This window comes from Antechinus flavipes, chromosome 3 (genome assembly GCF_016432865.1).
Source record: "Antechinus flavipes isolate AdamAnt ecotype Samford, QLD, Australia chromosome 3, AdamAnt_v2, whole genome shotgun sequence".
Taxonomy (NCBI): Eukaryota; Metazoa; Chordata; class Mammalia; order Dasyuromorphia; family Dasyuridae; genus Antechinus; species Antechinus flavipes.
In genome coordinates this window covers 173,336,207-173,360,896 of record NC_067400.1, presented here as the reverse complement: position 1 = coordinate 173,360,896, position 24,690 = coordinate 173,336,207, and the positions used below count along the sequence as shown (strand labels likewise).

General features: G+C 34.0%; 1 protein-coding gene across 2 annotated transcripts in view; it reads left to right on the top strand.

The window, feature by feature from the left end:
- The window catches only part of RASA3 (RAS p21 protein activator 3), a 286,768-nt gene that overhangs the window by 98,565 nt on the left and 163,513 nt on the right, over window positions 1–24,690 (top strand). For both annotated transcript variants that reach the window (XM_051984259.1, XM_051984258.1), the window contains exon 2: window positions 8,077–8,194. In XM_051984259.1, coding sequence (XP_051840219.1) covers window positions 8,077–8,194 — 118 coding nt within the window. The remainder of the gene's footprint in view (window positions 1–8,076; window positions 8,195–24,690) is intronic.

The window sequence follows — 24,690 nt, the reverse complement described above, 5'->3', positions numbered from 1 at the left end:
TAATATTTTGGTGCAATGCAAATACATAGAGAAACACACACTCACACATACAAATACTAGGTCCTGTATTCAAGGAGTTCACATTTTACCGAAGGATATATACAAGAAAATAATGTGCATTGTTTTATTGTTTGTATAGCAATCTAATATTAATCATATGGGAAAAAACAGAATGTAAAAAAGTAAGCATGAGGGAGTGAAGGTTTTAAATTATAACAAGGGAAAATTAATTCCTTAATTAGCAATCAGTAGCATAGTGGGGAAATAATATTTCAATCTCCTTGCCGATAAGATGGACTCTTCAATTTATTATCCAGTGAATGTTTGATTGTCTTCCATAATATTTGCTTGTTTGTGGCATTTAAACGGTAACATAGAGGCAACAGAGTACAGTGCTGGATTTGGAGCTAGAGGACCTGAATTTGAACCCCAAACTCTGTCACTTGTGACCTGTATGACATTTGGCAAGTCATAATTGAAGCTTCTCCAAGCTTTTAGTTTCCCTTTTCCATAAAATGAGAGATTTGGACTAAATAACCTAACTTTGCTACATTCACAAATCTATTATCCTACTTATCCAAGGCCATTAGACTATAATAATCTTCAAATTGAAAATCTGAGAGGGAGAATAAGTCTGTTATCTAGAGTTTCTTCTCTTCCTTTCTTCTCCCTATTCACATTTCATACAAGTATTTGTTCTTTTTGAGGGATGATAGTGATTAGGAAAAGTTGTAAATAATTATACCAGTTTTTCAGCATGTGACAGGTAGAGGTAGAGAATGTGTTGTTAATGAACCCAACCCTTTATGGTGGATGAAACAGCACTGTTTGAATTCTTGCTCTTATTGTATTCCAGATTTGTTTTGATTGTCAAAAGTACCTGTGTTTTGTCTTTTTTTTTAAAATCACATGAGGATCTGAATATAATTTTTTCTTCTTCATGGAGTATGAATGAAAAAAAAACTTATTGCCAAAGATATGCTTTTATAGGCTGTTTGTTAACTCTGTATCTATGGGAGGGAAAATGTGTCCAAGAAGGTCATGACTCTTACTTTCACCTCTCAATGGCCTGGGCACAGTTCCACTTTAAACTTGAAATCTGGACTCTGGGTTCCCCTGCTTCATTTGTTTTGTCTTCCTGTCATACTTGTTAAGTTAGCTTGCTGACAGGATATGTAGGCATGCAACCGTAACAAAGTGAATTATTGCTAATGATAGCTTGTGCATGATGCCCTTTCAGATTATAATGTTTGTTTTGGTTCCTGTGCTGTATTCCTACTTGCCTATAATTGAATATCAGCACATAGAAAACTTCAGTTGTCTTTTTCTCTTCACTGAACCGATTGTTTATGTTTAAAGTTATGGTTTTGATTAGGTATATGTGTTGTTCTCCACCCTCTTCTTACCACTTCCTTCAATAAATTAGTAAGAACTGTTATTTGCTGCAGATGTATTATTGTTTCATAGAGAGAGAATTGGAAGGGACATCATAGCTCATCTGCTCCACTCTCTCATTTTTTAGATGAGAAAATTGAAGTCAAAAAGATTAAACGGTTCTTGTAAGATCACATCGTAAGTGTAGTAAGGTATTAAGGTAGTAATGTAAGTATAGTAAGATAGTAAGTGTAAGTGTAGTAAGTGTAGCAAGGTTGGAAGGTAAGTATTGTTAGTGTGGTAAGATGACTGTAGTAGTATAGCAAGGTAATAATAAGTGTAATAAATGTAAGTGTAGTAAGTGTAGCAAGGTAGTAGTCTAAGGGTAGTAAGTGTAGCAAGACAGTAAGGTAAGTAGAGTAAGGTAGTAAATGTAGTAAGTGGAAGACCAGGGACTGAACCTAGGTCCTCTGGCTCCAAACTCAGCCTTCTTTTTGTCTATATCATGATGCCTTTATTGTGTTTATAATTTAAAATGGATATTCTACCTCACCTATGAGAGCTGTAGTTATACCTTTTAGGGACTGTATGTTTATTGCATGAAACCAAAGTATATTTTTCTTTAAGTTAATGCTGAGAAGGCACCTGTAGGATCAAAGATTTAAAGCTGAAAGTGATATTACCAATCATATGTAATCAACTCCTTCATTTTATAGATGAGGAAACTGACTTCCAGAGAAGTTAAGCGTTTCCCCCATATTACTCAGGTTTAAATAAGATATGATTTGAGCCTAATTCTTCTGACTCTAAATAAATCCAGTGAGCTTCCCATGATACTATACTACTGTGCCACCTCTCAACAGTTTTGTGATCCTGTGGATTGAAACATTTTCAATCAACTTCAGACACTTATTGTCTGTGTGATCCTGGGCAAATCACTTAACTTTGTTTGCCTCAGTTCTTCATTTATAAAATGAATTGGAGAAGGAAATAGCAAATCATTCTAGTATCTTAAGAAAACTCTAACTGGGGATATGAAGAATTGGATATGATCAAAGCAAGTGAAAAATAATGCAGATTTTAGTTCATTCATGCCCTCTCATACTGGGCAACTCTTTTCCATGTCTTCTCACAAATCCTTTAGGGGAGGGTATATCCAGTATGAAGGGAACATTCCTCTAAATCTCTAGTTATTACATGGGTATCAAAAGAGCATGCAGGCTATGCATCAGTTATCTCTTGCTCTTGCTTACAACCTCAACCCTTTGCAGGATTAACTTCTCTACACAACCAGTAAATCAAAATTGGAACTCAGCCCCAAGCTGTGATCCTGGGCAAATTATGTCAACTTCTCAGTAAAAGCTATTAAGAGGCTATGCATCCTATCAGGGCAGGGACCATGTCTCATCTAAATTTTCTATCTCCCTTAGTTATCAACACAACTTGCTGCCCACAAGAAACATTGAATAAATGTGTATTGATATTACACTTCTGGTCCTCAGTTTCCCCATCCTATAATTAGAGTAGTTTAGCTGAAGCATCATTTCTCAATCTAAATTCTGCCATAGATTGATAAACGTTGTTGACTTGTTCTGGCCTCTGACACCTCAGCTCTTGGGTTCTAAAAGGAAGCTTGTGTGGATAAAGTTGGCCACAAGCAGAAAGAAAGAGATAGAGAAGGAGAACTCAGATTTCTTAAATGTATAGTTTTTAAGTAATCAAGATCTTTGGTAGTAAAAAGTTGTTATATAAATGGAATTTGAGAAACATTGGACTAGATCATCTCTAAAATCCTTTCAGCTGTAAGATTCTGTCTTTTGACCTAATTTCCAAAAAAAGGTGTTTTTTAGAAAAAATCTTTAAATGTTATTAGAGCACCAGTTCTGAAATCAGGAGGACCTGAGTTCAAATGTGACCTCAGATACTTATCAACTGTGTAACTCAGGACAATTTACTTAACCTCACTGATTCCAAAAAATGTCAGTTTATCCCATGGTATAGGTCAGGGCTGGGGAACATCCAGCCTGTAAGCCTAACCTTCCACTGATTTAATTCTATAAATTGATAATGTTATATGACCCACAAATAATGTCATAAATATCCAAATGGTCCTTGGTAGTAAAAAGATTCCCCACTCCTGGTTTAAGCACTAAATACAATAGCTTGTGATCTATAAAATAAAATCCCAGTGAAATGAAGAAGGTAGGTGATTAAGGTAATCATCATGGAAGAGACTCTAGTTCAGTCAGTTCTCATTTAGTATATTCTCATTCAGTAAAGTATGGAAAAAAGAAATGCCCGTGCTGATGATAGCATTCTCCTCAGCTAAGCAACTTACTGAAAAGTTTTCAGTATGAGATGTTAATATGCATTTATTGTTTAAAATATCCCCCTTCTTGGAGGCAGATAGGAAGAATTGCAAAGGCAATTCTAGCAATTGCTTCTGTCGCTCATCTGTAAGCACAGTAATTTTAATTTTGGTTCAGATTAATTACCCAGCCTCACTGGTGCTGTTATTGTCATAGGAACCAGAATATAACTACATTGGCATAAATAGATGGAGATGTGATGCAAATTGAGGAGTAAGAATACCAGTTTATAACAAAGCAATATTTTTATATTTAAATGGTGACTGGCTCAAAAGTTATGAAGGGGCTCACTGGGGCTATCAGTTCTTAAAAACTTCTATTCAAAAGAGATGGTATATAATTCACCCTTCCCCGCTTCCCCATTTTCAATTCACTAAAAAATTACTAACCACCTACTATATGCAGAATACTTTGGGAAATACAAAATTCAGATTTCCCAAGTGGGACTTACTACATGCGCAGCAGATAAAACTTCATTACAGGACAATGCAAGGTCAATATGTAAGAGTGATGCAAAATACATGCAAATACTTACAATGCATGTTGTCTACTTGAGTGCAGGGGGAAGTGAATTAGGAAGATTTTAGTAGTGGAAGTAGCCTTTAAGTTGGGCTTCAGATGATCTGTCTACCAGGAAACTGGTAGAGGGAGAGAGGTTTAGGGAACCATGCCAAGAAAGGTGTGTACAATAAATGGTGCCATTTGGCTGGAGGGTTGAGTATTTGTGTTGAAGGCAAATAAATAAGATAAGGCTGAAAAATGAAAATGGTACCATAATTTGAAGAGACTTGAATATAGACTAAGTTTTATTTGGTAGGTAAAGAATTATTAGCAGAGGAGATCTGTCCAATTATGAAGGTTAATCTGAAAGCAGTTTGGTTTGAGGTGGAGATTAAGGGAAACAGTGGAAATAGGAAAGTCCTGTTAAAAGGCTATTTTAATAGTTTATGTGGGTGGTAATGAGAACTTGTTTTGGGGTTATAGCAGTGGGGATAGAGAAGAGGAGACAGGTTGCAATAGATATTTCAGGGGTAATATTCACAAGACTTGGCAACTGATTAGATGTGGGAGTTAAGGGAGGGGGAAGAGTCAAAAATAAAAACATTTGTTCATAATAAAGGAGAACAAAGCCTCAGTTCTGTATTCTTCACTGTCTCTAGGATATTCATAAAGGTTCTCTCTCTCTCTTTTTTTTTTGGTGGGGGGGAGTTTTTTTTTTTTTTAAGAAACAAAGCAATTTTGCAGCTAAGCATTTGAACATGCTTGAGCTCCCTTTTGCACTTCTTTCCCCAAAAGTTAAATTCTAATGGGAACTAAATTGAAAGTTTATTAATATCATCAATGCCTTGTCAAACATCAGGGAGATCCAGCTGTCATAGTGGTTAAAAGGTCAGGAAGTGATTCAGTTCTATAAAAAAATTAGAAATTATAAAAGGTCAATCATGATTCTTTGTGGGTCACTATTGTGATTCTTTGATCACAGGATTGTGGGCGTGACCTCAGGACAAGAGAAATATAAGCTGCCATTTCTAGTTCTTTGTGTCATCCTATGTATGTGTTCTGTGCTTGTTCTTATTCCACTGTGTTGCATTATAGTCTCTGAGAATAGGATTATATAATTCCATGCTTGTGAATATATTACATACCATATATGCACGTGCATATGTGACCTTTCCCATACTTCAAATCCTTCATAAAATCTGTCTTTTGACATTTAACGACTTCCTAGGGTTTAGCTTTGATTCATATGCCTGTTAACAGATTGGTTTTTCTTGTGTGACTTTCTTTCTATGCTCAATTCTGGGCTAAAAAAATGAATGAAAAATGTCCCTGTTTAGGTAAGTTTCAAATATATTTCTGATAATTCTTTAATTGCCTTTTGATTAAACCAAACATTTTCACATCCTAAACATGAGGAAATTGAGGCTTTTCAGCAGTATATGCCTTCTTTAAGGATATGGGATGATGGGTTTAGAGCAGAAAGGGATTGAAGAAGTTATTGTATTAATACCTTCATTTTACAGATGAGGAATTGAAACCAAGTGACTTGACCAAGGTTACACACTAGTAAATATCAGAGGGAGAATTCAAACTCAGATTTCCCAATTTCCAAGTCTAGTATACTGACAGACCAATCTGAGTTTAGTCACACAACTAATTTAAAATGTATGCAGAAAAATGACCTGTACAATTTGGAATGTGTTTGGAAATTAGAAAGAAGCTTTGATTCTCTGTTTTGCTGAATCAATTTTTTTTTTTTTTTTTTTTTTTGGCTGAGGCAGTTGGGGTTAAGTTACTTGCCCAGGGTCACACAACTAGGATGTGTTAAGTGTCTGAGGTCAAATTTGAACTCAGGTCCTCCTGATTTCAGGGCCGGTGCTCTAACCACTGCGCCACCTATCTGCCCCTTGCTAAATCAAAATAATAAAGATTTTAAAAATTAAATTAAAGTGAAACTTTAAACTGAAATTAAATTGCTTTTTAAGGTTAATTACTGAATGATTAAAATAATCACTTAAAAAATCCACCTTTAAAGTGGCATGATCTGTAAGTTTCTTTTTAGCTCTAGAAGTCTTACTTTGTGATTCTCTGATTCTTTAATGAAGATGATTTGGATCTGAAGAAAGTCAACCTTTCTATTCTAGAAAAAAAAAGCTTGTTGAGTATTGAATTGAATGTAAAGTGGGAATAAGTGACATATTTGAAGCAGTGGAAAGACAACCGGATTTACAGAATAAGTTTTTGGGTTTGAGTATTTGTCATTACTATTTGTGTGACTTTGTGCAAGTTCTTTGATTTTTTCTGGGCCTCACTTCCCACAGATCAAATTCCCTCTGAGATCCCTTCCAACTTAAAAAAATAAATAAACAAAAACATCATCCTAAGGTGCTTTCAGAGAAAGTCCCAAAAGGAAACAAAATTGAGGAGAGAGAATAAAATTGATTGCCTCAAATGTATGTCCTCTGTGGAGGATGGAGGACTTTGGAAGTATAAAGAGCTTATATCCAAAGTGCTCTGCTGAATTATTAGAACTATAAGGACACTTAGAAAAACAAGAAATACTTGGAAACTCCTCAGAAGGATTGCTCTATTGGTGGACTCATTTTCAGATTTGCCTTTGGAGTATTTAGCTTCTCAGAAAAACACTGAATTAAGGTTTGTCCTTGGTGCTTTTTCAGCTTCTGCCTGAATAGTTAAGTTGGCGTGGCAGGCTTTGAACAGAAGCTGGCCTTTGCCATGGGGTGTCAATCAGCTGTGGTGTGGGAGCCCCTATCATTTCATGTTGTGTTCCTTGAACAGTGTCTGCCGAGGACATTTTACACAAGATGTCATTAGAAGCCAACATGACTTCAGTTAGTATCAAAGTCCTTTGGGAAACCAGAGCCTGAAAGAGGCATTTGTTGCAATAGAACTGACTTAACACTGAACGGCAGATGTCCCATTAAAAAGCTACCCTTGTGACTATTGGTTGAATTTCATTCATCTCTGTTCTCTTTCCATTCACAAATAAACTGTGTTGTTTCCTCCTACTTCCCTCCTTCTTTTCCTCCCCCTACTTCCCTTCCACCTCTCCAAGTTGACTGCCCTGGTACTAGGGATTCTGATAATAATCCCTAAGCAGACACAAAGTATAAATAAGAACCTCTTGCAGCATGGACAGCTTCCATTTGGCCAGATGGATGTCTGCTTTTAAAGTATAAATACTTGCCTAATCTTAAGGTGCTTTGGTGAAATTTGGAAGTGGATATTGGGAGATGAAGGAGGAGAAATAAAATTGGGCCTAAAATAGATGTCCTTTTCTGAGATTTTAATTAACAGGTTTCTGTCTTCCAAGGAATTGAAGGCTAGTGTGGTGGTTTGTGTTTGTATGTAGAAAGCTTAATGTAGCTCTCGTTTGCTTTATCCATTTTCTTCTTTGAGTGCTTGACAGTGTGGAGTATAAAATAAGATGTTTCAATTTGGGATGGAAGCTAGTGCAATCACACAATTAATTAATTGATTCCATAGCTTGTGTCTGGCCAGACAAAGTGGTATTTAGTTCTAGTTTTAGAAAAACTAAACTCAAGTAATTTAATTCTGACATAGGTTGAAAACAGAGAATATTGATAGCAGGGTGTTAACCTTGTACTTTAAACAGGAACATATGATTCTATTATTAGATGTTAACACATTACAGTAATAAGGAAATGAAGGCCATATTAGGCACCACTGAGCATTCTAACAAGGAGGCTGTTTGGTTAGTGTGAAACAAATGTATCATGAATTGGAAATGAGTATGTGGACTAAATGCCTCAATGCTAAGAAAAGTGTACATTTTATTTTTATCTTTCAGGAGAAGCCAAAAATCTTCCTACTTATCCGGGGCCAAACAAGATGAGGGATTGCTACTGTACTGTAAACCTGGACCAGGAAGAGGTTTTCAGGACCAAAATAGTGGAGAAATCACTATGGTAACAAATCTTGTTTCTTTGTGTAATACCAATCAGTTCTTTTGTTTTCTTTCCTAAAAAAAATCTGACCATGTCAGTCTTTGTCCTGCTTTTTCTCTCAGTTCAATGGGGGTAAAAAATAGGATGGAGAGGTGGAATTTATAAATGATTGTTTACATGAGTTCTAAAGCTCAGTCATCATAATAAATAGGCCTGATCCTCTCAACTGCTGGTATTCTCCCTTCTAGTCTCCTTTGCTTTTAACGACTTTATATATATTTATATTTATTAACTTTATGCTATATTTTTTAATCTTTCCCTGCAGAGTTTCATTTTTTTGAATTATCCCATCATATTCAATTCAGCCAACACATTTCTTTCAAACTGCCTAAATGATGATGACAATCATAAGAGTACTGATAATATTTTTACATATAGGAAGTAAACGATTTGATCTAATTGAGTTCCTTATAATATACCTTCAATATCTATCTCATATTTCTTCTGGTTGTTATATGTCAAATTTTCCTTTAAATTCTAAAGTTTTTGTCACAAAAACTTGAAAGTTTTTGAGTTTGCTATTTTTTTTTTTCATTCAAGTTATACTACTGGGGAAGTTACTCTTGGTCATAACCCCATGTCTTTTGCTCTACAAAATATAGTATTCCAAGATCTACAGTCCTTCAACATAGTAGCTGCTCTAGGTCTTTTGTACTCCTTATTGTAGCTCCACTATATTAAAATGGCTTTTTTCTTGTTGCTTCCAATATTTTCTCCTTAACCTGGGAGCTTGGAAACTTGTATGCTATATTTAAAAAAAATTGTTTCCTCTCTTAGGATGTATGGTCCTTTTTGACTAGGAATTATTTTGTTGTGTTTGTATCCCTCAATTCCTTGAACATAGAGCTTAATAAAAATTTGTTGATTGATTCATAAAGCAGCCATAATATATACTGAGCTCTAAAAAATAATAACAACAATAATAATATAAAAGGACATATATAAAGGATATTAACTTTGGACTGGACAACTTGACCATATAAATATTTCCATATATTTTTCTCTTACATGAAATAAATTTGACACCTTTTCTTTTCTTTTTTTTTTTTTCTTTTTTTAAAAAATAACTTTTTATTGACAGATAATTTTTTTTAATTTATTTTTTTTTATTTTTTTTTTAAGTTTTTTTATTTAATAATTACATTATATTGACACTCATTTCTGTTCCGATTTTTTTCCCCTCCCTCCCTCCACCCCCTCCCCTAGATGGCAAGCAGTCCTTTATATGTTGGATATGTTGCAGTATATCCTAGATACAATATATGTTTGCAGAACCGAACAGATCTCTTGTTGCGTAGGGAGAATTGGATTCAGAAGGTATAAATAATCCGGGAAGAAAAACAAAAATGCAGATAGTTCACATTCGTTTCCCAGTGTTCTTTCTTTGGGTGTAGCTGCTTTTGTCCGTCATTTATCAATTGAAACTCAGGTCTCTTTGTCAAAGAAATCCACTTCCATCAAAATATGTCCTCATACAATATCGTTGTCGAAGTGTATAATGATCTCCTGGTTCTGCTCATTTCACTTAGCATCAGTTCATGAAGGTCTCTCCAAGCCTCTCTGTATTCATCCTGCTGGTCATTTCTTACAGAACAATAATATTCCATAACATTCATATACCACAATTTACCCAGCCATTCTCCAATTGATGGGCATCCATTCATTTTCCAGTTTCTAGCCACTACAAACAGGGCTGCTACAAACATTTTGGCACATACAGGTCCCTTTCCCTTCTTTAGTATTTCTTTGGGATATAAGCCCAATAGAAACACTGCTGGATCAAAGGATATGCACATTTTGATAATTTTTTGGGCATAATTCCAGATTGCTCTCCAGAATGGTTGGATTCGTTCACAACTCCACCAACAATGCATTAGTGTCCCAGTTTTCCCGCATCCCCTCCAACATTCATCATTATTTTTTCCTGTCATCTTAGCCAATCTGACAGGTGTGTAGTGGTATCTCAGAGTTGTCTTAATTTGCATTTCTCTGATCAATAATGATTTGGAACACTCTTTCATATGAGTGGTAATAGTTTCAATCTCATCCTCTGAAAATTGTCTGTTCATATCCTTTGACCATTTATCAATTGGAGAATGGCTTGATTTCTTATAAATTTGAGTCAGTTCTCTATATATTTTGGAAATGAGGCCTTTATCAGAACCTTTAACTGTGAAAATGTTTTCCCAGTTTGTTGCTTCCCTTCTAATCTTGTTTGCATTAGTTTTATTTGTACAAAGGCTTTTTAATTTGATGTAATCGAAATTTTCTATTCTGTGATCAGTAATGGTCTCTAGTTCATCTTTGGTCACAAATTTCTTTCTCCTCCACAAGTCTGAGAGATAAACTATTCTATGTTCCTCTAATTTATTTATAGTCTCGTTCTTTATGCCTAGGTCATAGACCCATTTTGATCTTATCTTGGTATATGGTGTTAAGTGTGGGAATTTGACACCTTTTCAAATGGATAACAGTTTTGAAGGAGGAGATGACAAAGGATTTTAGATAAGGTTTTTTTTCTTTCATCTTACTTCAATATTTGAAAAGAACACCAAATTTAGGATTGGGCAATTTAGATCTGGAAGAGGCTCTAGAGGTTTTATTATCAACTCCCCCCCCCTTATTTTTAAGATAAGGAAAATGAAATCCACAGAGTTGAAATGACTTGTCCAAAGTCAATCTGTTAGTAAAAGCAAAAATCCAAACCCAGGTTTTGAACAAAAGATCACTTTCTTTCAAATACTCTCTATTGCTGTAGTATTCTAGAGAGCCAAGGTTAAGTCCTGATTTTGAAGCTTAACTAACTAATGCTTCAATGTTAAGCAGATCATTCAGCCTCTCTGGGGCTTAGTTTCTTCATCTGTAAAATGGGAATAAGAAAACTTAGGAAAGTACTTTATACATTTTCAAGCCCCCTAGACACAAACTGTTATGATTAGAACTGCTTTTCTAGATAAGTCATCAGAATCAAAGTGGCTACATATGGAACCTAAAAAAAAAAATCACTCTATTTTTGGGAAAAGAAAAATCCTGAAGGAAAGACCATAAATAAATCAGAGTGGAGGTTGAGGAATTAGCTTGCAATCTAGAAACCTTGAGCCACTGGTATGACATGGAAGTAGGAGATAAAGGAATGTTCAGAACTCTAAGTGCACGTGTGCGTGTGTGTATGTGTGTGCGTGTGTGTGTGTGTGTGTGTACGCATGCATACACACACACACACACACACACAGGAATTAAGAATGACCACTTTTAGAATGGCACGTCAGCCTTTCCATTTACAAGCCCAAACCCTGTATAACCTTCAGCTGCTCAGATTACTGAGAGAGCTATCAGTGAAGAGCTGAGAAGAAGAAATCTGATCTATCCCTTTCCCTCCCCTTCCCATTTTCCTTACTGTTAATTCCCAGCCTTCCCAAACCAAATTCATTGAAGCACCTGAACATTTGGCATATACTTACCCTTCAGGAGACTGATCCAGCTGGTCCAATGGAAAGTGCCCACATTACGAGCAAGGCCTCCTTATTTATGTTTGGATTTGTTAGTATCCGACAAGGCAATAGACTGAGAACAGTTTAGAGAATGGGGAATAGTAAGGTAGAAAGCATTTTATTTTATTTTTAAACTTATTTTTCAATTAACAAGTGTTTATTTTTCTCCCTTCCTTTTTTCCTTCCCTCTCTCCAATGAGAAATAAAGGAAAAACAAAACCCTAGTAATAAATATACACAGTCAAGCAAAACAAATTCCCATATTGGTTGTATCAAAAATGTATGTTTAATTTTGCTTATTTTATTCATTATCTTTCAGTTAGGAGGAAGGTACTAATTTTTTTTTCTTCATGGGTCCTTTGGTTTCATGGCCAATCAGAGTTTTTAAGTCTTTCAAAACTGTTCATTGATAATGTTGTTGTTATTGAATTACAACTTCCTACTGACTCTGCTTCCTTCAGTCTACATCTATTTATACAAGTCTTCCTAGGTTTCTCTGAAACCATCTACTTCACCATCTCTTATAGCACCGTAGTGTATTCCATTACATTCATACACTGTAATTTGGAAACCATTTTATTTTAAAGAGGGTTAAAAAGAAGCATTGAAATCTGTGATCTTCATTCAACCATTAGTGGTCCTTGAGAGGCATTTTCAATGAAGCCATTCAGAAAGCAAAGAAGAGCTTCATTGTTCATTGATAATATCCTAGAACTTAGAGTAGGAAGAAATGTTAGAGGCCACCTAGTTCATTTTAGAGAAGAGCAAACTGAGTCATGGAGAAGTGAAGTCATTTGTCAAAAATCACACAAATACTAAGTAGCAAAGACAGGACATGGATTTAGAATAGAGATCCTCTAAATCTTTTTACCATGTCATAGGATACCTAATCCTGTTTTCAGCTTCAGGTTTTGTGTGTTTTATCAAAATAGCTATTTTAAATCTAAATTTTAACAGATGAGTTGTATTCTTGCACATCGAGACTTGTGAGTGGGAAAAATAGCAAGTTATAATGATTTACTATATATAATTTATAGAAAACTGTTAAAGATCTTCTGCTCCTGAGAGTGAATGGCAGAAGCATGTTTTTCTCTACTCCATATGTCTTGTTGCTGCTAATAGCTCTTCTTAATATGTTTTTGTTACAGACTTCTCTCCAGACATAGGGATTTATTGATTGTTGTCATGTGTATTGTTTGAAAGTATGTCCTATAATCTTAAAAAAAAACATTTACTTGCTTAAACTCACTAAAAGAAAACAAAAATTTGAAGAATGGTGCCACTTACATATCAGAATCTTAAAAACAATAGAAAAAAAACACAAGAACCTTGTGTTGATTATAAACCTAATATTTTTTAAAGGCATGTGCCTGGGGTGCTGGACCAAGCTGGGAGCAGGAAATTGGCACTTTAGCACTCTTTCAAAGGTGCTTTTTCATAGCTTTACTTCAAGAAAAATATTTTTAAAAGCCCTATCAATAAGGAGACATACCCAGTATTATAGGTTGGACTTCTTGTTTTAGTTTATTTTAATAAATCTTGGAAAAGGCTTGTCAATCCATCCTGCACAGCCTGCCATTTTAGAAAAATGTTCCATCCAAAATAATTACTGTCTTTAAAAGTTCATAGGATCATGGCAACATGGTATAGTGATTAGAGAGCCTGGACTCAAGGCAAACTAAGACACTTTCTCTGTAATCAACAGTGTTAAACTATTCAGACGACAACAACAAAGACAAAAATATCAACAACTAACATTTATGTGGTACTTTAAGGTCTGCAAAGCACTTTATATATGTTAATTCATTTGAGCCTCACAATAGCCCTATATAATGGTTGCTATTATTCCCTTTTACATATGGGGAAACTGAGGCATGGAGCAGTTAAGTGACTTTCTTAGGATCACATAGTTAATAAATTTCTGAACTCAGGTGTCCTTCCTAATTCCAAGTTCTTCAATCTAGTCACTATGAAACTTAGCTACCTAGAGCACTGAGATGGAATTGCCTAGGTGATATGTGTTAGAAGCAAAATTTCAATCAGATGTTATTGGCTCTGACGTCATCTCTCCATAAAATATGCCAAGAAAAGGAAAAAAAATATCCAGATCTTTTGGCTCAGAGACATCATTGCTAGCTGTTAACCCCAACAAAGTCAGTGACTTAAAAAAAAAAAAAAGAAAGGCGATATATGCATGTATATATGCTTAAAAACATATATACACTTACATCAAAGACCATACTTGTGTACATGTCTGCATATGTAAAAGAAAGGCCACATATTTCAGAGCTTAAATGGAATAAATGATTGTTACATCATCACCTCCTCTTCAAGACAAAGTAGTCAGGGCTATGGGAATTGCTATTCCCAAGTCTACAACTATTTGCCATTTCTTTTGCCTTTCTGAATTTCCCTAGATACCAACTTTAATTGATTTCACTTGAATGGAACATTTCTTTTTCTTTTTTTGAGAAAGAGTGGGGTAAGGTGGGACTGTGATCAGGGATGCAAGGGAACCAGTTTGAACCAACTGGCTTTTGGTTAAATTTTAGTATGAGAATTTTTTATCTGGAAATCAACAAACACTAAAAAATCAGGGCTTGATTTATTGTTCTGTTTTTGGTCTAGTCTTGAGCAAATGATGAGAGAAAATGCTAATCATGTAAGCTAAACCTAAAAGTATATCTTGATCTTTTTTTTTTTCCCTTGGAGAGCTAGTTCTTAAATCAGCACACCATTTGATAGTGTAACTTTTCCTTAGTTCCCTTTTCCATTGCCTCCAAAAGAATGATTCTGGATCATAAATATCCCATTTCTTTAGAAAGAATAAATATGATCTGCAACTTTCAGAAACTGAAGATTATAAATTAAAAACTATATGCTATTGAATTATGGCTATATATAGCCTTGGTAGTAAAGATTTTAAAACTTTATTTCTTCCAATTTAAGTGTGGCTTAAAAGGAGCCTTCAAACTTTTTATTTATTCTCTTTGGCATAACTTTAGCAGAGCACAGATTTGTTGGACGATAGCAGTTCTAAATGCAGTTGGAGTAATTTGGCTTGATGAATACTATATTCTATAGGAATAAATCTGGAGCTCATTTAAAAAATCTTTTATTCATATTTTGTTCATTTATATTTCTTAGTATATTATATATTCTCTCCCAGAGAGACATCTCTTACAAGAAACATTTTTTTAAAAGAGGGAAAGAAAACCAATTAGCAAAACTAATACTCCAATCAAGTCTAACATTATATGTAGTGTTCAAGCTCCTAATAATGTATCTTTGCAAAGGAGAGAGGCACATTCTTGTATTTCTTCTTTGGGCTTGAGCTTGGTAATTATAATTTTAGCCATTTCTATTATTCCTTCTACTTATGTTTTAAGTCATTGTATTTATTATTTTCTTCAATGCTCACTTTATTTTTCATTCACATAAGTTCACATAAGTCCTCCTATACTTGTATGAATTTATTATATTCATAAATTCTTATAATGTGGTATAGTCATCTACAGTAGCCTTTGTTTAGCCACTATCTACTTAATGGGTGTTTGTTTATCAATTATTTGCTGCTATAAATAATTTGTTGTATCTAGCACCTTTCTTACTATCATTGGCCTCCTGGTCAATGCAATCTACCAATAGTGTGTTAGTATGACTGTCTTACCACAACTCCTCTAATATTGGCTATAACAATATTTGCCATTTTGCTGTAGGTGAGGTTAAAAAAACTCAAAGCTATTATGATTTTCCTTTCTCTTATTGAGATGAGTGAATGAATAAAAACATGTATTAAAGGCTTACGATATGCCAAGTTCTAGGGACACAAATACAAAAACAATGCCTGCCCTCAAAGAGCATTGTTTCATAGGGAAGCCAACACATATAAGGGAATCATGTTGGGAAGGAGTATTTTCACAAAGTAAGTTACAAGTATAATCCTATGGAAGCAGATTGACAATACCACATTCAGGAACAATGATTCATGTTTTTAGAGCTAACAGAAAGTGGGAAAAGATCTGGAGGCATAGGATTACCTAGGTATTGGCAGGACTTATAGAAGATGACCGGAGAGTAGAGATTAAAGTAAAGCATGAAAGAGACAAGTACCAGTCAAGATTATAGATCTCTAGGTGAAAATTCTACCAGGTTGTGATCTTTGGCGTAGGTGTCAAGGTGCTTCAGGTGTCTAGAGTTTAGCATAGATGGTTGTAAAATTAATGGCTACAATGCTATCTTTCATATAGTTGCTAAGTTGGCCATTCTTTTGAAAACTATATCTTTTCACAACTTATCTATTACTTATTTTATATTATTGCTTGACTTGAAAAAGAAACAATTATATATATGATATGAAACTTTGTTCAGGCAGAAAGATAATAATACTTGATTCAGAAAATGAGTTTTCATATGGAAAACTGGAAAAAAAATGACATGAGAAAAGCCATAACTATTTTAAGGTATTTATTATTGGCAGTAGGATTTGTTAGAGGTGAAGTTAAGAAGGTGAAGGGGAAAGTTGATAGTTTGAAAAGAGAGAATATAAGTATCATACTGATTTTCTGAAATGAAATCAAATTGTTGGCTCATAAAAAACCAGAGATTTTCAAATAATGAGCATGTCCTGTAACATTTACTTTCCTAACATTTACTCTTCCCCACAGTTACCTTTGAGAAAGCTTTTTTTTTTTTTTAATTTAGCCAGAACTTAAGCTAGGATTTAATAAGCACTGAAATGCAGTATGCCAGCTTGAACCGGAGTACAATCTTTTATATAGTTTCTACATTGGCATTTCTTTTGAAAACTGTTTATATCTTTTGATCACTTACCTTTTGGGGAATGGTTTTTCAGTTTATATTATTCTTTGATTCTTCATCTATTTGGTTTCTAGAACTACTTTGGGCATTGGATTGTCTCTCTGAAATTATGTACTTTAATTATGTACTGATCAGAAATGCATGAAAATGAATTTTTTCATTTGTTTCAAAAACTAGTGATTGGGCTGTCAAGTATCCAGGAAAGGAATATGAAACTTTGACTTGTCAGCACTGTTAGAGAACTCCGGAAAACTGCAGGTATTTTTCCAGTGACGACCTTCCTTACTACCACTTGTCCTGGGAATGGAAGCTGATTATTTTGCTGCTCTTGGATGCTGTTACCACCCTGAAGCAAGAGACTCCTTACATACATAGCAGCCAGGAAAAGGGAATCAGTGCCAAGAAAATTTGGAAAAAGAATTCATCAACAAGGAAGCTAAAGAACCCATGCTCCCAGCCCAAGGATATATAATACTTTATCAATGAATCAGAGGGAGAAGAAAGGAAGCAAGCTATTGTAGACTACAGCCGGAATTGTAGATTTCTGAACCCCTTTGGCCTGGGAGCCAAAACATTCTTTTCCATCATTTGAATTCATAAGACTGCGAGTTTAGTTGTAAGTGGAGAAGGAAATAGTGTTAAAAACTGTGAAGAGGCACTGAAGGACATTAGTTTTTCTTGTTTTTGTTTTTGAGACAGAATATGTATTTGAGACAGATTAGCAGAGTAGAAAATAATCTTAGGTATTCAATCAAAAATTAAATGGAACAATTGATATCTTCAATAAAGTAGCAGGATATAAATAACTCACAAAAATTATAAGTTGTATGTTATCACTTCTTTCTAACAGGAAGAGAGAAAAAAAGACATTCCATTCACAACAAATATAAAATAAAAAGAATATTTGGAGTTTACTTCTCAGAGCACACAGTAATTACATGAATACTATAATTGCATAATATTTTCTTTAAAAAAAAGGAAGATAAATCATTGAAGAGAGATTGAATATTTATAATTTAATTGTGCTAATATAATCAATAGGACAATGCTACCTAAATTAATTTACTATTTTAGTTCCATGTCATTCAAATCACCTATAGATTATTTTGTAGAATTAGATAAAATAAAATTAAATACTTTTGGAAAAACAAAAACATCAAGAATGTTAGGGAGCTAGTGCTGCTTGACCTTCCAAATTAGACCACCAGGAACCATGTCTGGTAGAAGCTAAGCCATTCAATTCTGTTCTCCTTGGAACCATGCATCCTCATTTTTACCCTGGTCATTTTCTGAACATCCACTTCACTTTGAATTTCCTTCTGCTCCCTATTGCTTTCATTATATTGTTCTTTGTGTCCCATATCCAAAGTCTACTAATTGTTTTATTTAAAAGTGTTCATAATATAGAGATATAAGGCTTTTCTATAATCTACAAGGCCTTGATCATTCTCATACCTTCTTGAAAGACAATTTGTATACATTTCTCTCCATCTTCACTTTTCTCCTATCTGTTATAGAATTTACCAAGTAAAGTACGTCAATTTAATTTAGATAGTCCTTTGTTTTTCATAAATTTTCTCTGCCTCTTCATCTTTAGCAGCAAATGTTGTTGGTACATAAGCTACAGTTATTTTCATGGTGGTCTTTTTACAAATGCTTAAATATCCCATGACAGGTTTCTTGTTGTTTGATCCACCAGTTTATTTCAATTGACTTTCCAAGGAGCATTCATGAGCTATCATTTAACTATAACTTTTTTTTCTTCTGACTTCATTTTAAATTACAGCTCCTTCAGCAAGATATCCATACATTGACTATTGGACAAAAATATCATACTATATCACAAATAGTAAAATTACAATTTATTAAGACTATGTGATTCTTAGAATCCTATGTCACCTTTTCTTTCATTCTTTCACCATAGCCACCAGACATTATGCTTAACTGGAATGGTCTTTGAGGGCCCAAACTTATATTCACACTACAGTGAAGCATCTGAATTGGACTGGGTGTAATTCTTCTAAAATGCTCTTCTTTGTAGGTAAAATTATTCTGATTGCATTGAGCCCCAGAATATTTGAGAACCTTTTATAAGAGATCTGTAATCATTCAGGGAAATTTGATCTATTCAACATCTTAGGAAAGACTAAATAGATAAAGAAACCTTAACTTTAATTCAACAGGCATTTGGGCCATATAGAATTTATCTGTCACATATCTCTTTTCAACAGCAAGGTGATTCAGTCCAATTCCATGGTCTTGTGATGGAGAGAGCCATCTGCACCCAGAGAAAAAACTGTGGGGACTGAGTGTGGATCATAATATAATATTTTCATTTTTTGTTGTTGTTTGTCTGAATTTTCTTATCTTTCTCATTTTTTTTTCCTTTTTGATCTGATTTTTTCTTGTGCAGCATGATAATTAATGGAAATATGTATAGAAGAATTCTAAAATGTTTAACATATATTGGATTACTTGCCATCTAAGGGGAGGAGTAGGTGGAAGGGAGGTAGAAAAAAAAGTTGGATCACAAAATTTTGCAAAAACTATTTATGCATATGTTTTGAAAATAAAAAGCTTTATTTTAAAAAAAAGAATTTCCTCCTGCTCCCATACCTCCAGCTTTTTCCACTTCCTACTCTAAGAATTGTAATCAAATCAACACTATCATTGTCTTTGGAAAAAGGCATGTCAGTGTATTGCCTTATTTTTCCACTAACAGTTTTTGTGACGCCCTAGACCAAAATTTCCATTCTTGGCTAACATTTCCCTATGTGTTTTATCGCCCTCTCTACAATGTAAGTTCCTTGAGAGCAGAGGCTGTTTTGATTTGAAATTTATATCCCTAGTGCATGGTACATAGTAAGCACTTAACAGATGCTTTTCATTTGTTTGCTGATTCATTCAAACATCTCTCATCTTATAATAAGCTCCAGATGAATACTTGATCTAAATATGAAAGGTTATGTCATAAACAAGTTAGAGAAGTAGGAGAAGAAGGAGACACTTTTCAGAACTGTAGTTAGGAGGAGCACTTTTGATCTAATAAGGAATAGTACTGATCTTAAAAAAAATATGGATAATTCAAAAATTGATTAAAAGACAAAATCAGTACAGTTGACAAGTTATAAACAGCTATATAAAACTATGAGAGAAATTTCAATTAAGTCAACTTCAGTGTTCTATCTCATACACATCAGATTGCTAATTTTCTTTTTGTCATCTTTGTCTATTGGTGGAGGGGCTTTAGGACAGTTATATTAATTCATTATTGGCAGAGCCATGAGTTGAGACAATCACTTTAATTTTTCCAATTACATATAAAGACAATTTTTTAACATTTATTTTTTTAAATAAAACTTTGAGCTCTAAATGTTTTCCCTTCATTTTTCTTCCCCCTCCTCTCTAAGATAGTAAACAATTTGATATAGGTTATATATGTGCAATCATGTAAAACATGTTTCCATATTAATCATGATCCAACCATCTTAGAAAGTAATTTGTAACTATATTTTAACAAGTTTCTAAACTAAAAAGTTACTGAAGTCCCAGGGAGACACTTTTTTGACCTCGTGATACCAGTGCTAGGTACTACCCCAAAGAGATAAAAGAGAAAAAGAAAGGACTCAAAAAGGAACAACAATATTTATAGCAATACTTTTTATTGAAACAAAGAGTAGGGCAATTATATTACTATCATGGTTTTTTTTTTAACATAAGTAGAAGTTCAGTTTCATATGCGATCATTTTTGCATTCTTTATATACTATTGAAATGTCTATGTTTGATTCTAACTTTTAAAAAATGGTTTGTTCTTTTGTTTTTTCAATACATAAGCAGGAACATTAGAAGGTAAAGACTAGAAGTCTTCAAAATTCAGAGACACATTTATTAGCATTTTAAAAAAATAAAAAATGAACCCTATATATCCAATTGTGCCTATTTGTCACTTAGGATAGGCACAGGGACTGTGACTCATAAATTCATTTTTATCTGGAATACTTGGATGAAGAAACTCTTGCTACCAAAGCAGATTGTTTTTTTCCTGTAATTTACAGTCTTAGAGAATTGTCTAAAGCACAGAAAAGTTGATCCTAATTTATTTAGTATCTCTGAACCTCAGAAAGTTTAAGAGATTTACTCAGTCACATAACATTAGAAGAGAGATATGAAATCAGAGCTCTGGCTTTGAGGGTGGCTTTCTATCCGCTACCTTAAACTTGCATACAATTATCAATATTTTAAAGATACTAAGATGTCAATTATAATTACTTGGACATAGGTAGATGATAATTGATGGGAAGTTCAATCATTGTCTCTTTTTTATTATTATAGCTTTTTATTTACAAAACATATGAAAGACAATTTGTATGCATTTCTCTCCATCTTCACTTTTCTCCTATCTGTTATAGAATTTACCAAATAAAGTACATCAATTTAATTTAGATAGTCCTTTGTTTTTCATAAATTTTCTCTGCCTCTTCATTTTTAGCAGCTAATATTGTTGGTACATGAGCTACAGTTATTTTCATGGTAGTCTTTTTCAACATTGACCTTTGCAAAACCTTCCAAATTTTCCTCTCCTTCCCCCCCTCCCTCCCCTAGATGGCAGGTAGTCCAATACATGTTAAATATGTTAAAGTATATCAATCATTGTTTCTTGAGAATAGGTCTTCAGCTTGTGAAAATTTAGAGGGTAGACATGAACCTACTTTCATTTTTCCCCCTGTAATTTTGAAGATAGATTTCATTTCTTCCCACTAGTAGCTAAGGGCTCTTGGTTTGGAGTTAAGAAAACCTGAGTTCAGATTTTATTTTTGATAGTTGTTAGCCATGTGACCCTGAACAATGACTTGCCCACTGTCTGCCTTAATTTTCTCAGTTGTAGAATGGGAATAATAAAAGCACTACCTCATGGAGTTGTTATGATGATTAAATGAGGTGATACTTATAAAGTGCATTATAAACCTTAGAACACTATGTAAGTCAACTGCTGTTATCATTATTATCATGATTAACCTTTTCTCAAATTCACAAGAGCAAAGATGTCATTTAATATTTGATATTTGGGTGTGAGGTATCTTTGTAGCAATAGGGTCCAGTCCTATTCTTTGTTAAAGAAAGGGAATAGCAGGGTTTCTTTCTCTAGAGTATATTCTATCTATCTAAGAATTGTTCTATAGGATAATTCAGGCAAGAGATTTCACAGAAAAATTTAAGTACCTGAAAGTAGAGGTTCTTTTTACATGTAAAATCACATTAGAAACCTAGAAAATAACATTTATGTTGTTAGTATCAGATGATGGTGTTTCAGAGGGAAATTAAACCAAAAAAATTAGTCATGATGTGAAGCATGAGAAAAAGCCTAAAAAATCAGAAGTGGTTCTCTACTACCCCCATCTGTAAACAATCAGATGATGGATAGTTTGTTGTAGAGTTTAGCCTTATGTAACCTCAATTTATTTTGTTGTTAGAACAGTTAATAAAATACACCTCTAGCTGAGAATAAGTATTTTCTTCCCTTCTCCTCAAGTACCCTAGGCAAGCTCAAGACCTTCAGGCTGGTCTTCTAATTCAAATGGAATTATGATTAGACTTGGAAGTGCAGTCTTACCCCTAATGCCTACTACTTCTAGAATCATTGACAAATCACATACAATTTCCTCTCTCTATAAAAATTAGTTGTTGGATTAGATGGCTTCTAAATTTGATCCTATATATCATTTAATTCTCTGAGCCTCAGTTTCTTGAATTGTAAAATGAGCTTATTGTAATAATAGTTATTGTAACTTACTCTTTAAGTTTTCTTCTGACTCTAATCAAAGTTATTTCATTTACATTGCTCTTTTATTCACCGAGAGCATTTGAATATAGGTGGTACTTTTAATAAGTCTTCTAGGAGCTATGAATTGGGGGCTAGTCTTGGAATTTGGAAGATCTGAATTCAAATTCTGGCTCAGATATCTACTAACTATGTGATCCTAGGCAAGTCAATTCAGCTTAATCTTTTTTAGTCTCATAAAATGGGAATAACAATAAATCTTTATTAATATTAGCTATTAATAATTTTATTTTTCAGGTTGGTATTAAGAATAAATCAGGTTCCTTTCTCAGACTTATATTCAACCTAATTTTTTGACTTCTAACTCACTCCAGGACAGAAACTTAGACCTTCAGTTCATCCTGTGAGATGAATCCAGTGCTTCTAAATGTTTTAGGCCAGAGGATGTGGACTTCACTGTGGCATGTTAATAATGCTTACTTTTAAGAAGAAGGGCAGAGTAAAAGAAAATAAAACAAAAAACTCAACACCCTCACTCACTCACAAAGAAGTTTGGTTTGGGTTCATTACTATTCATCATGCAGTGTGCTTTCTCTCTCTAAAGCATTAGTGCCAAATCCTCAAGCCTGCTTTTGCAACCCTTCTAAACACTGCCCACCCCTGTCCTACTCCAAATGTTAGGAAATAAAAACAGGGATTTTGCAATCTAGCATAGAATTGGGGAAAACAAAACAAAAATTTAAATTGCATTATCCCAGTTAGTAAAATTTAACTTCCCTTTTTTATTAGCAAGTGTTTTGTCTTTAAATTATGAACAGCTTACTATTTCAGTTATCAATATTTGGTGTGGGGCAAATGCCAGTTTTGAACAAGAGGAAAAATGAATGATTTCTCTCTTGTTTTTTGACAAGTATATAAACCATAATTTCTAATATATTTCTTGAGAGATGTAAGCTAGAGAATCCCTGCAGTTCTGCTGCATATATAAATTCTTGGTATTGATAAGAAATGTAGGTGTTTCCCTTTTCTGTTTGGTCTCTCAGTGTGAAATTTTTTGGATTGAAGTTAATTTAATTTTTTTAAACTTCAGTTGAACTACTTCCAGTAATTATTGAGGGAAGGTAGAGTAGGGGTGAGAAGAGAGACCTTGTCATTCTTCCATGGCTTCTTTATCTAGATGCTATTGGCACACATTAATTTCCTTATGTCAAATAGCAGTGTTTAGGGCCAGCCAAGTCAGAGGAATTTTTTATTTTATTTTAGAAAGAGCGTTCTGGAGCCCGAAGGCTGAGAGTGTGAAACAATTGTGTTTGAGACATTAATCATACCATTTTGACTGCTGTTTGACCTCTTGCTTCTCAGGTCTGGGTTTGAGACAAAGTAAGTTCTGTTAGAAGAGATACCCCAAGGTTAAGTTGGTAATTTAAGGGGAAGCTCATAGCAGTTATGTGACTCTTTTGATTCTATTAGAAAGAAGATATTGTTTTATACAGCCAACTTTGGGAGGATGGGGGTTAGGGCACTATAGACAGAATTCATATTAATACACATCTGAGAGGTTTGGTTCTTCAAGAAAAAATATGTTTTTAAATCCATCAGATTCTTCTTAATTTTTTTTAAAAATTTGATTCTTCTTAATTTTAAATTAAAGTTCAGTGCAGCCTTCTAGTAGATGGATGAAAAATATTTTAGTATCTATCCAGAATTACCCAGAATTTGAAGCTATATTTATACATGAGGTTTTTGGAAGAAAAAAAAAACTACCAAGCATCAAAGGACAGAGAGGGAAGGAAGGTTTAAAGTTCTTTCTATCTTGGAGAGGCAGCAACTTCAATTTCTGTTGAATTTTGCCCAATTATGAATCAAAACTAAAGAAAGAATACAAATATATGGCTCTGCATGCTGCAGCACCCATTCCTCTGATGCCATATTTCAGCTTTAACTATTCTCCCTGGGTGATAGTTTGGTTCTTTCTCTAATTGTAGATACTGTCTGTGGGTTTTGAAGTATGTGAAAGAATCCATCTTCCAGGATAAGAAAATAAAGCTGAGATTGAGTCAAATAATTATACTGAGAATTTGAAGCTCTGTTTCTTTTTAAGGGGACATGGGTAAACTCAAGACATCCTAGGTCACTTAAAGGAGGGTTTTTAGTGTCCTTCTACCATCAGATTTGATATTTAACTGTGATATAGAGAAATTGATGAAGTATAATGAATTGGAAGGTAGGAAACCTCACATTTTATAGTGAAGGAAATGAATTTAATAGCCTGGAAAGAAAGCCAGATGTTTGAGGATAAAGGTGGCCAGCATGGCCCTCAAATTATAGAGGAAAAAAATAAATTTAATTTCTTTCTTTTTTCCC